This window comes from Mugil cephalus, chromosome 13 (assembly GCF_022458985.1).
Source record: "Mugil cephalus isolate CIBA_MC_2020 chromosome 13, CIBA_Mcephalus_1.1, whole genome shotgun sequence".
Classification (NCBI taxonomy): Eukaryota; Metazoa; Chordata; class Actinopteri; order Mugiliformes; family Mugilidae; genus Mugil; species Mugil cephalus.
Window position 1 is genome coordinate 6,944,392 of NC_061782.1, and position 12,742 is coordinate 6,957,133.

Sequence of the window (12,742 nt, forward strand, 5' to 3'; positions counted from 1 at the left end):
GGAATTCCGCACATGTCTCTGGTCAGGGAAGAGCGTTTTTGCTCCCCTGCAACCGACAGAGCGACTCCATCTGTCGAGCATATGCTGACGCGGGGGCCGCTGCCACAGTGTCTCAGCGCCGAGTTACGTGGAGCCTTCCTCCCCCACTCCCCCCTTATCACCTGATGTATTCTAAAGGAAGCAACTCTGTAAGCCTGCCAGCTCATTGTGCGTTCATATTTAACCTCCGTTACACACTTAACCTTTACCTTTAAGCATTTAGCAGAGGGGAGATAAGGGGCTATAACCGGCCCTTCACACTGGGGGAGCTGTTTGTTTTCATGAGGACATATCAACACAAATAATAAGGTCCTGGAAAGAATGGGATTCGTGTTACCATGACCCACTCACGCTCGCTATTTTGAATATGAAAGAGGCATACGGGAGCTCTGAGTTGCTGGGGACACCTGTTAGGAAACATGCACCGGAAATTCTGCAGAAACCCTGTCATCGGTGTTCCACTGACTCACCGGGGCCTTCGTTCATGTCCATTTACAGCTCTGGACCTTTCGCACGGTTACCTCTTTTACGCAAGCGGTTTTAAAATATGCGCGCCTGCATCTGATACGTCCACGCACTTAGGCGCGTTTATTTCAGAAACTCGAGAGGATCCCGGTTACGCAACTATCGTGCAATAACGTGCCGCTAAAGTGATATATATCGGTGAAAGGATCAGTTTTTTTACCCTTTTATGTGAAGATGAGTTCACACAAACTGACACCAATCAGGCGTCTTGTAAATAAGCAGATTGAGATTCCATTCCTTGACTCCAGATAAGCCTTCCATGCTTGTTTCCTGTTTACTTTCCACTGCTGCTGCTGCTGCTGGTGTGTGCGTAAGCCCAGTTGCCCTGGTGGTGTCAGAGGAGACCATCTTCTCAAATTTGAAGGAGATACAAGACGCGGCGGAGAAAGGAAGAGCCGCAGATTATTCAATGACACCGCCGCGTTCTCCGAGTCGACATGGAACATTTGGCTTTAAAAATAGACCGGACTACAGACCTGCCAGACCTGATGTTCTGTTCTTATAAAGATAGGCACTTATTTTGAAAGGTTATTAATGATCGTTCTGCCCCGGCAACTAAGTGGAAAGGCGTGTCGCGGCACATGAGCTGTCCAGAATGCCCCCCCCACCCCACCCCCCCGGCCCGGTCATTGGTTTGGGAAGCGGAGGCTCGGCCGTTGCCGCGGGGGAAGTGGACGCGGTATTAGCGGCAGGGCCCGGCCCGGGATGGCTGGGGTGGGGATTGTGCAATCGTATTTGCAAACAACACTTGTGCTCTTATTCATAGTGCCCGAGTCACGCCTGTTATTTTTACCTGCTGTGACGTCCGAAAAGAGGAAAGCAACAGAAACAGTGGGCTAAAATTAGTTGGCTCTAAACCATTCAAAATGCTGGTGCCTTTGCCACCATGCTGATTGAATGATGCCCCCCCCTCCCTCTTGTGTTTAGAAGATAATACCTGCTACTAAATAACACCTACTCCTGTCGTCCTTTAAACAGTATTTAAAGTTCCTTTCAGTCTTTATGTTTTTTTTTTTACTGTGTCTTAATAACGTAATTATCTGTTTCTGCAAAAATTTATGTGTCACATTATTTCCTGTGTCGGTAAGCATCCGTATCTGTTTTGACAAGTATGTGAGTTGGGAGTATTGTGTGTGTGTGTGTAAGAGCGTGTGTGTGTGTGTGTGTGTGTGTTTGTGTGTAATTTGGCCTCCTCGCACCACCAGCTGGTTAATTGTCCCCCCGGTCTGGTCCAGTGGTAATGAGAGTGACTCAATACCAGACAAAAGAGATGGCTTCACTGGGAGACAGCCGCCCATTGGCTGAGCCTGTGACAGCCCCCTCCCCACATGGGCGCCCCCTGACCGATGCACGCCCGCCCCCCCCCCCCCCCCCCCTCCCCCCCCCACCCTCCCCCCCCCTTTCCCTTCTACTCTCTTTACTGCCGCTTGTTTTCTCCAACTTGCATGCAGGCCAAAACACACGCTTTACTCCTCCATGCCAAGCCCAGTCCGGAGAAGCTCAGAACCCCCGGGTGCTCAAGACAAAAAACAAAAAAAAACCAGAGCGGCGAGAGGAGAACGGCGCAGAGGAAGAGAAGAGAGAATCTGGCCACAGCTAATGCTCCTGCCTCTGTTCTAGCTGGAGGAACCTTCCTGTGGATCTATCAATGACTTCTTTGTTTGGTTTGTTGCAGAGTGCCCCCTCTTTCAGCCCCCTGGAAACAGCCTCCGACCTGCAGCAGCAGTAGTAAGTCCATACCTCTACTCCCTTCTCTCTTTTTGTTTTTTTTTTTTAATACATCCGTTTTAAATCTCGCGTCGTCCTTCCTGCATGTAGGCGATTGTTTAAGGCTTGTTGCGGGGATAAACGTCAGTGAGAGATTTCTCCACCCTGTGGAGCGGGTCGGTCTACGGCGGCGGCGGCGGCGGCGGGGGAGGTTGGGGAGGTTGGGGAGGGGGGGGACTTGTGTTTCCTGAGGAGATCCCCCTTAATAAGGCGAAAAGCTACCAGAACAGTGTGTCCTCTGTCCGTATTTCATTTTTGGTGAGGTGGGTGGTTGTAGTTGTGGAGACATGGCTGCTACGGGCTGATTTATTTAAAGACAGTAACCTGCATGTCACTGGGATAGAGGGAGCTCGCCCAGCTGCTGCATAACTTAAAAACCGTTATCTCCTTCTCAGTGTGTGTGTGTGTGCAATCAGAAACTAGATTATGGAAGCTGATTCCATTAAATCTGACACTGAACCGAAACCCGGCAAAACCTATGAGCTCCTTTATTTTGTCTAACGAAATTAAAATCTTGTGTTTTGCGTCTTGTTTGTGTCCTAAAACGCGAGGAATTTAGGAGCGAGCAGAAGTCCTGTGCTCTTACAGTCCAGGGAAAAATAAACTTCTCCCTCCATTTCATAAGAAATTTCCATCTGCTACAACCATTATGTCATCATGGCCAAGCGTTTTGAAAAAGAGACTTCTCATCCGACTTTTTTTATTTATTTTTTTCTTAATCCATTGATTCGCTGTTAATTTGAAAGGAAGCAGCTCCTGATGAAAGGCTGCTGGGAGTTCACTTAACCCCAAAGTTTTCAAAGGAAACCTCAGCTCGTAAACCGACTTCCTTCAAAGGCCCATATGTTTATGGCAGGATGTTTTTTTTTTGTTTTTTTTCTGTTTGAAATCGGAGACATTTTGAAGAACTTCTGTATGAAGATCATGTTTGAATGTAAAACGTTAAACCACATGTGCCGTGTGTTTCCAGGCAGGACACCCACTGTGTGCTCAGGAGTGTTATTCTCTCAGGAGCAGGCGGCAAAAATAGCAAACAAAGTATGTAGAGGACGATGAAATAATCATTATGAACCCTCAGCGACAATATCTTCCATGCATCATACTTGCGTAAAGCATTTGACTAGACCCCTCCCTGGAGGTTATGTTGTTTTCTTTTGCATGACTCCTGTGCTGTGCATTTCCCATGGAGCATTTATGTGAAGTAACCTGAAGCTAAAATGATTTTAATGGATCTTCACAGTCAGCAGTCCGCATGTTTTTTCCAACATCTATGAAAGAGCTTATTGTTCAGGTGGTGAACAAGGAGAGTAATGTATCCATACGTTTGTGCGAGCGTGGAAAACTCTATAAAACTCTCGAGTCGGCAGCGCTGCAGACGTTAAACACGCTGTGGAAAATGTATCCCTCCTTCTCTGCACAATAGTAAAAAAAGGACCGTGTCTTTATTTAGATTTATATATTACCTGTGCATTACTAGAGCCTGTATCTGTTTTAACGGCAGCTTGTAAAAGAGAGTAAACCTGAGAGCTGTACAGGTGCATAGCAGAGGCTGATGCACCATGTGGGAATGTTCAGAGAATATTTATAGAAAACTGTCCTGCTGGCCTCTCTGGAATGCCAAGATATCTCTTGTGCCCAGTGTCTTCTCTCAATGCCCCCCCCCACCCCACCCCTTTCCACACACAAGTCTGCAAAGACAGGAATTACCTCAAGATATACTAAATCAGAACCACATGACAGCTCGTTACCCAATTAGTGTGCCTCTGTTTATCATAAAAACATGTAGCCTTTCCCCCCCTCCCTGAATGAATGTGGCTGCGTTTAATTAGCCTTCTGCTTTCCTCCCGTCTCCCGCAGCAAGTCTGGACACAGCGAGGTGGAGAAGGACGGAGGATCCTCCACGGGTGAGCCTGGGGCTCAAGAATGCGACCGCCATGTTTACAAGAGTGTCCTGGAGGGCGGCGACATTCCCTTACAAGGTCTACGGGCTCTAAACAAGCGCCACGGCAGCTCCTCCTCCTCTAAAGGTAGGATACCAGCCACTTCACATACGTGGCCGGTAAAGTGGCCCTGCGTGTTTATGCGCTTGGCTTCGAGCCGGCCGTTAAACGCCTTTCCTGCTGAGACAGAACCAAAGAGTTGCAGACACTGATGCTGGACCGTTCACGCTGTCAGACAGGGATACATGTGTTTCCGTTTACCTTTCTGTTGGAACTCACGCATTTCCTTTGCTCCCAGAATTCACAGCATCGGCCGATCACCTCACAGCATTCATTTGCCACGGCGGCTTTTGATTTACTATCGATGCCATGGATGTTTTCATCTAACGTGTGCTGGCCATCTGCTTTGGAAAACTCGGGGAGGGAGTGAGGTCGCCTTGTTAAGTCCGTGGAAGTTAACCTTGGGGATTTTCCCCCCCCTCCTCTCGCTCCAGTCGTACGTCGCCAGTCGCTAGGCAGGCTTAGGGCGAGACTCCAGGCCGGTTTTTATTGCCAGAGCGGGGATGGATGAGGAGGTACGAGCGAGATAAACACTTCGCAACTCTGCCAGACGGGGTTGAGATAAACAGGAGGGGGCGGAGAGGGCGGGCAGGCATGAGGAAGTCAGCTGTCAGTGTGAGGTCAGGGGCTGGAATGCCTGTGCACATGGCCAGCGAGAAAAACACCGGGGGGGGGGGGGGGGTGTAAGGTAGAGCCGGGAAGGGACAGTGCGATCCGGTATATGTCTTTCATCACATTCGGGAAGACGTGATGTTTAGAAACTCCTGACTAAATATGTACATCGTCAAAGGAGAAATGTTTATGTGGGAACAAAAGGGATGAATTTGCCAGTCAGCTGACGAACACGCTCCTTCGTTAGCTTCCTGCCAGAGGCACCACCTTAATCTTTAGAGTCTCTTGCTGCTCCTGAATCTGGAGGCGAAGCGAAGACAAGCCACAAGAAAAAAGAGAAACCAAACACTTGATCATGTGTTTCTGTCTTGTGCTCAAGAAATAAAAATATATCTGTGTTAATCTTTGTATTTTCAAGAACCGTGTCTCCCCCAGGGTTCTTTTTTTGGTAGCGAGAGCGATAACTCTTTGCTCGCCATATGCCGCGGATAGTGTTTTATCAACTCGGCTTCCTCAGCGTGTGTTTCTCTGGCAGATATGAATGGGACAGATCGGCCACTCGCGCTACAGACGTGCCTCGCAGCATGAGAAAGTGTTGAGTCACTTCCCGGCACCATCTGCTGTCACAAGCATACTATAGCCGTGAACTGACATGAGGATTTCTCCGAGGAAGATCAACAGTCATATTTTACTTGGCAGCTCGGCTCGGGATACATTTTTTATTTACAACCATGTAGGAGAGCTGCTTGCCAGCGGCCGTTTGTCACTGTAGCAGTCTGTCTAGTTTGTAAAATGTGGAGATGATTTGTGGGGGGAGGTTAAAAGCGGCGGGAGGAGATTTTTGCTCCTAATGTGAATTCCAACGTTTATTTTATATACTGTGACACTTCAATCAGTGTATCCCTATATGACCTCCGACATCACACGGCATTTCATTTTGTTTTAATTCCTTTTTTGTTCCACCTGTTGCAGTTTACAGTGACATTAATAATGCAGTGAATGTGTTAGACAGTACATTTCCCCTGCTTCCATTCTTACAAAACATATTTCTCCACTATGGTGCCATGCTGTTAGTGTAACAGTCATCTGTTACTTGATGCACAGTGCATCAAGTCTGCTTCTCATCTAAATTTGATGGAAATAATTATTTTACTTTAGAAATGTGCCCGACTGTTTTAGTTTGTGTGCGTAAACCTGTGACCATTGTAATCTAATATGTTGTTTATTCTGTTGTCCTGCATGCTTGCCAGTGGATTATAAAGGTGGGAATGGCTATATAATTTCACACTGCTCCTCTGTAAATAGTCGATCGGTCTTTGCCAGTAATGCAATAGGTAACCAGTGTAAGAATAAGAAGCCTCTGTCCGCTGCCAAAGTCTGCATACCCCAAATCCTGCCATCTAAGTTCAAGCCCAAGCTGCTGCCACCCAGTGGCAACAGCCAGGACGACAGGACTGCAGCCGTCCGGCACCCGAAGGCCCACAGCTGTGAGGATCTCTACACGGGGCCATGTGACAGAAACTGTGCCGGAGCGGAGGGAATAGAGAGCGGTGAACACTCGGACTCTAAGTCCAGCTGCGGCAGTGAGTGCGCGCACGGTCTCGGGAATGTTTCCCCTGCAATTAGGAGGAGCACGTCTGAGTTTTCCAGCCTGTACAGGACCATGCATCACATCCAGCGGCCCAGCTCGGCAGGCTGCAGCCCCCACGGCAGCGTCCGCAGCCTGGCGTCTCTTTTCGAGAAGGCAAAGGCCGACGGGGGTGAGAGGTCGGAGGCCGATGAGGGGGGTAGCATTCCGCGGGATTCTGTGTCGTCGCGGGTCAGCGAGTTCGAAATGATCATCCAGCGGTCCAGCTCGGCTCCCAGCCGCTCCTCCTCCCTGCCCACCCTGCACTCCAGCCACAGCCCCAACCACAGCCCTGGCCACATCTTCATGGCGTCTGCGGTGTCGGCGGAGTCCCTTTTGGTAGCCGACAACACACAAACAGATGTCTGCTCCCAAGTGGAGCCAGAGGGCAAAAGCTCTGGGGAGGAGGCCTCGTCGCAGGACAGCGCGGCCGCGGATGACGCCGCTTCCTCTTCGGAGGACGGACAGAACGCCAGGGCAGAGTCGCCCTGCAACACGGAGGCTGAAGTTGAACAGATCTTCAGCGAAAGCTCTCCGGAAATAACGCTCCAGAACGTCAGTGGATCAAAGAGTCCCTCAACGCTGCTTCCAGCCTCCTCTCCTCAAAACAACAATCTCCACCACCACCACCACCATCACCTCCACCACTTGAACCATCAGCACCTCCTCAAACCCAGTAAATGCAAAGGTTCTTGCCCGGCCTCCTACACCCGCTTCACCACCATCCTCAGGCACGAGCGGCAGCAGGCCTTGACCCAACAGGAGCGGCCGCCGCCTTCGGAGAAGAAGACCACGCTGCCCGGGAACCTCTTCCTCATGGGCCCTGCTCCGTTCAGGCTACGGAAGAACCTGCAGTCCCACCAGACCCGCAGGACGCTCTTAGCCACCAAGGTGACAATGGGCACCCAGAGGCCCTGCAGCCTGTCCCCCGAGCTCAGACCTCTAATCCCCCAGCGCCTGTCCTCCCTGGAGGTTCTGGAGAGGCTGAGTAACGTGGAGGGGACTGACCACCTGAGTAACGGGCAGGGCTTGGACGCCAACGGGAACCTACTGCAGCCGCTGGCAGCTCACCGCAGAGGTGGCTATCTCCATCCTTTCACCACTGTCACCCTCCTCCTCCTCCTCCTCCTCCCTCTGTGGTCACTCATCTATCTCGACTCTATCTCCACCATCGTGTGCCCTTTTTTTCCCTCCACCAAAGCAGCGTCACCACTTTCTCATCTCTAAGTCTGTGTGGTGTGTTTACAAAGTGCCAGGGAGTCCCTCCCATCCCATTCTGAGTGTGCTGTTTGGTGCTCTTCCATTTCACTGTGAATGAATATGGCCCCACAAATCTCATCAAAACACCTCAGTGACTGTAGGAGAAGCTTTTTGGTAACGTATATATTTCCTAGACATCAGATTTGAGTTGTATGCATGAAGTGCTAGACGCTGCATAAGCATTACACCAGTACTTCGACGACAAGGCAATACCTTTCCATTCCTTGTCTAACAAGCGAATGCCTGTATTGTGCAGAAACAATACATCCCAGACTTCATCTGTAATGTTTAAGCAGGACATTGTGATAAAACATTGCATACGCTTTCTCAAATTGATGTATTTTATTGTCCTTTTTTTTTTCTTTTTGGTATTCTGTTTGCCTTTTGGGACATCTGCCATCTTCCATTCTCTAGCCAGACTGGATGGTTCCTGCTTTGACTTTATTTTTATTTATTTATTTTTTATATATATATAAAACACTATACTTGGGGCATCAAGGAATAGTCAGTAAAGTGAATCGTCCATAAAATAACGATGCTGGTTGGTCCATCGACATCAGTAAAAAAAAAAGAAACTAAAAAAAAACATAAGGTCATGTTTGTTGTTTTGGCCGAGTAGGTTTCATGTTTTCTGTCCTGCATTTGTTTCTTTCATGAACACACATCGGGTCATTCTGTGTTCATTACAATGTGCATGCAGGATTACATTTTTTTGTGTGTGTGTGTGTTTGTTTTAGTGGTGTAAAGATTATAGTGCTCATTTAAAGCATGCGTGATTCTTATTTTTTCATTTTTATGATTTTTTTTGTTGCCAGTCTTTATTTCATTATTTTTGACTTGACGTTGGTGGAGAAGATGCCCGACAGCATAGTCACGTCTCTGTTTCTGTTTCAGACTCGTCCCCAGCTCACGGAGAAAGCCCCGATGAGGTGTTGAGGAGGCGCCATGGGGACAAAGAGGTAATTTCTTTTTAATTTAAACCAGATTCTTATAAATTAACAGCTTAGTTAAGAAAAACAAGTAAAAAGCACATAACAGTGATTATGTCCTGTGAATTCGATAATGAAAGTAGAACAGAGGAGAAGCATATCTAGAGGGGACAAACAGTTCAGTGTGGTTTCCCGGCAGAAAATGTTGGAGGAGCAGCGGCGGCTCAAGCGGGAACAGGAAGAAGCTGACACGGCGTCAAGACGACACACGAGCATTGTCCCGACACACCACCAGTTCATCACCAACGAGCGGTTCGGAGACCTGCTCAACATCACAGATAACGCAGAGAAGAGGAAGTCAGGCATGGAGGTACAACGCCGGCCTGCGTCTTATCATACTGTAAGCAGGAAGAACGATGACAGATGCTTTGTCTGTTTGTGTGAGAGCAAAAAAAAAAAAAAAAATGGCCGCTTGAATTTGTATCGACCACTTACATTTACAATATCAGCTCCACATGTAGTGCTCCAGTTGCACCCTTGTTGTGTTTACTAAGGTGTGGCTGCTCTCCTAGCGGGACAGTCTTAAAGTCAACAACGCGCTGTGGCTTCTATCTGAGCATGCTCCAGAGGTCAAGTAACCCAGTCAGTCACAAGCACACCATTCCTGTCATTGCAAGAATATTTATGTGCAGTGAGGGCACTGAAAGGACGTGCACAGGACAGCGTGGATTTACGGCTCACAACAAGTTTCACCTTAACGATCTCAACACACTCACGAGGACGTGGCTGCAATGACGTTGTCACTCAATTAAAAAGCGTTTTGTTTTGTGGAAAGCTTTCATTGACAGAATGATACTAAAGCTTAACGTCTGTTTATTTCTGCACAGAAAACTCCAGCCATGGCTCGTTTTGACTTCAGAGCAGAAACTCTAAAGTAAGTGTAAATGTGGTGGAAAGACAAAACAATTAACACCTCACGGTTTATTCCAGTCCAGTACAGCGTCTCTGACCAAAAGTAATTAGTGTTATATTATTATTATTATAGTAAGTATTTCAGTTTAAATTCCGACAGTGTCTTGTAGGTAGATGTAGACGTACACTGTAACATATTAACTAGCACTTCACAATAAATAACCGTATGTTAAGGTTTTACTGTAACATTCACAATATAATACTGTGACTTAGTGTATTACTATGAAATAGATGTTGTCACAGTAAATTACAATAAATACATTTACAATAAATTACTGTGATATTGTAACAAAATAAATTACTGTGAAAGTAATGCAGTTATTTAACAGGGAAACTAACATCTGTTAAAGTGGTAGCAGACTCTAAATCTGACTTTGTGAGAATATAATGTAACCGCTGCTAGAGTGGGAAATAGATTACAATTTACTTTCATATTCTAAAATAGTTTTATTAATTTATGTATATGTAAACTGTTTCTCTATAACGTGTTTCTTTTTTTTGTTTGTTTTTTAGGGAGCTACCATTTCAGAAGGGAGACATTGTGTATATAATTCGACAAGTTGATCAAAACTGGTATGAAGGCGAGCATCACGGACGAGTTGGTATTTTCCCACGAAGCTATGTCGAGGTATGCCGCTTTTTTTCCTTGCGTGCTCAAGGACGGTTAATAATCACATATTTTGACAGCATTTTTGTAATTTTTTGGCATTTTAAGGATTCGCCTTGGACACAGTTTGATGAGTTGTTTTTGCTTTTTTGTGTCCCTGCTGCAGCTCCTGCCTCCGACAGAGAAAGCGCAGCCAAAGAAAAGTGCCGCGGTGCAGGTACTGGAATATGGAGAAGCGGTGGCGCGCTTCAACTTCAACGGGGACACGGTGGTGGAAATGTCCTTCAGAAAGGTGTGGAGTCAGAATAATAACATAAGAAACTGATCTCTTATCTTAAAACCATGTTTATCAGCAGTGAACTCATCCTGTGTGTGTGTGCAGGGAGAGAGGATCACGCTGATTCGTAGAGTTGATGAGAACTGGTACGAAGGCAAAATCGCAGGCACCAACCGCCAGGGCATCTTCCCCGTCACCTACGTGGAAGTGCACAGACGACCCCGTGTCAAAAACGCGATGGAGTACCCCGACCCCCCCGTCAGCCAGTCGCCACAGCGCAGCACCAACGCTTCTCCTCAGGTGAGGACTAACCCGGGATTGTTCACATCAGCTGTTCTGCTGCGGCGTCTCCCTCCGTGTTCACCTTCATGTCCCACCTTTTCATTTGTTCTGTGAAATTGTTTCATTCCGCCTTCTTTTCTTCTCCTCCTTTCTTGGTCCTCTTTTCCTAAAAAAGCTGTATCGTAACCGTCTGACCACCTCCCCCCTGCCTCTCCCTCGCTCCTCCCGCCGCTCCGTGTCCCCCGAGGTCCACGCCATCTCCTCCGAGTGGATCTCCCTGACCGTGGGTGGCGGGAGCCCTCCCGCCGCCCCCACCCCTCCCCTGCCGCCGCTGCCCACCGTGTCCTACCGCTGCGGCGAGTACCTGCCCCCGCCTTTCTCTGCCAGCCCCGTGCCTCCCATCACCGGCAGCCCGTACGGCATCTCACCCGTGGCCTCCCCGTCCGCCTCCCCCCTGCCCCCGCCTTACCCGCCTCGGCCCAGCTCGGCCACCCCCTTCCTCACATTCACCCCGCCCCAGGTGGAGGACTTCCTGCTCTCCTCCGCCTCCCCGTACCTGTCGCGCAGCGACAGCCCGAGCGCTGGGCCGGTGCTGGAGGGCTGGCTGAGGGGGGAGAAGGAGCTGGCGGAGGGGGAAGGCACAGAGGGGAACAGGGGCAGCGCAGCCCCGGGCAGAAGGCGAAATTGTCCTGCAGAGGTATCTTCTGCATGGTGTGTGGTGTTTTGCGTTTCGGGGCTCACTGTGGATCACAGGCTTTTATATTCCCTAAAAGAGATGAAGCACTGAAGTGGACTTTTTTTTTTTTTTTTGTGTGCAACTAACTTACGGACTTGAAATGCTGTTGTCGTGTACGTCGTGATAGAAGCGTTGAATTTAGTTTGATTAATCTGGTCACTTTGCTTCCAGCTGCATGTTGTGTGCGCGCCACTAACACGCAAGGGTTTTACAGTGTCCGAGCGCTAACATATGTGAAAAGGTTTCCGAGGGTAAGACGAGGTCTTGAGTAAATTCAGCACACGGCTGCGTGGTGTTGTTGTTCCATGCAGAGGTGTGTTTACCTAGATTCCGCCGGAGGATAGACGTTTATTTAGCCCAGTGACATGTTTATTAGCGAGTATTTATAGGGATCTCGTGTTGGCTCCTGTTTCAAAAGCTGCTGCGTGGTTTGAAATGTCCGCTGACTGGGAACCAGTTTACACCAGGTCAACACGCGGCGCCAGCGCCGAAAGAAAATAACGCGTTAACTTCCGACGTGTCCGTTTTGTGCTGATGATCCGTCTTGTGTTGCAGTTTGTGAAGAACGAGGCTGATCATCATGGACGGAGCTCCAGAAGCCCCGTGATGCTGTTTGACATCCAGGACAACAACAATGTTAACTCCTTTGCGGTAAGGTGGCTGGTCCACTATTAAAAACACAACATGTAGTTTTATTATGTATGATTTATGTATATGCATTTGACTTATTTTTAACTCCTATTACGTCCTCTCTGGTTCTACTTCATATGACTTAAACAACTTTTCTGTCATTTTGGGGGAAATAATAAGATTTTCTTTCTTGCTGAGAGTTAAATGAGAATATCATTCTCAACCCACTTAGCTTATCTGAGCATAAAGACACAAATAAGCCGGCTTTTTCCAAAACTTTTTATCTTATAAAAGCCTTTTGGAGAGACTTGGTGTTGCCTTGTTTTTTGTCAGTGTTGTTAGAATAGTTTTAAATATAAATCAGATAAAACCTGCTAGAAAACTTACTAGATTATGTCATTAAATAAATGAATGTAATAACTTTTTAGGTTTTAAATAATGAAAATAAGAATAAATAATGAAGATTAGCTTCATCTGTT

General features: G+C 47.8%; 1 protein-coding gene across 14 annotated transcripts in view; it reads left to right on the forward strand.

Annotated features, from left to right (window-relative positions):
* Nucleotides 1–12,742, forward strand: part of LOC125018435 (sorbin and SH3 domain-containing protein 1) — a 40,525-nt gene that overhangs the window by 22,320 nt on the left and 5,463 nt on the right. For 9 of the 14 annotated variants that reach the window (XM_047602326.1, XM_047602316.1, XM_047602318.1 and 6 more), the window contains 11 exons: nucleotides 2,240–2,292; nucleotides 4,189–4,358; nucleotides 6,194–7,648; nucleotides 8,725–8,789; nucleotides 8,959–9,129; nucleotides 9,647–9,693; nucleotides 10,245–10,359; nucleotides 10,505–10,630; nucleotides 10,721–10,915; nucleotides 11,073–11,594; nucleotides 12,189–12,284. In XM_047602326.1, the coding sequence (XP_047458282.1) occupies nucleotides 2,240–2,292; nucleotides 4,189–4,358; nucleotides 6,194–7,648; nucleotides 8,725–8,789; nucleotides 8,959–9,129; nucleotides 9,647–9,693; nucleotides 10,245–10,359; nucleotides 10,505–10,630; nucleotides 10,721–10,915; nucleotides 11,073–11,594; nucleotides 12,189–12,284 (3,015 nt within the window). Of the gene's footprint in view, nucleotides 1–2,239; nucleotides 2,293–4,188; nucleotides 4,359–6,193; nucleotides 7,649–8,724; nucleotides 8,790–8,958; nucleotides 9,160–9,646; nucleotides 9,694–10,244; nucleotides 10,360–10,504; nucleotides 10,631–10,720; nucleotides 10,916–11,072; nucleotides 11,595–12,188; nucleotides 12,285–12,742 lie in introns of all 14 variants that reach the window. The other 5 variants (XM_047602317.1, XM_047602322.1, XM_047602327.1 and 2 more) reach the window with 3 other exon arrangements.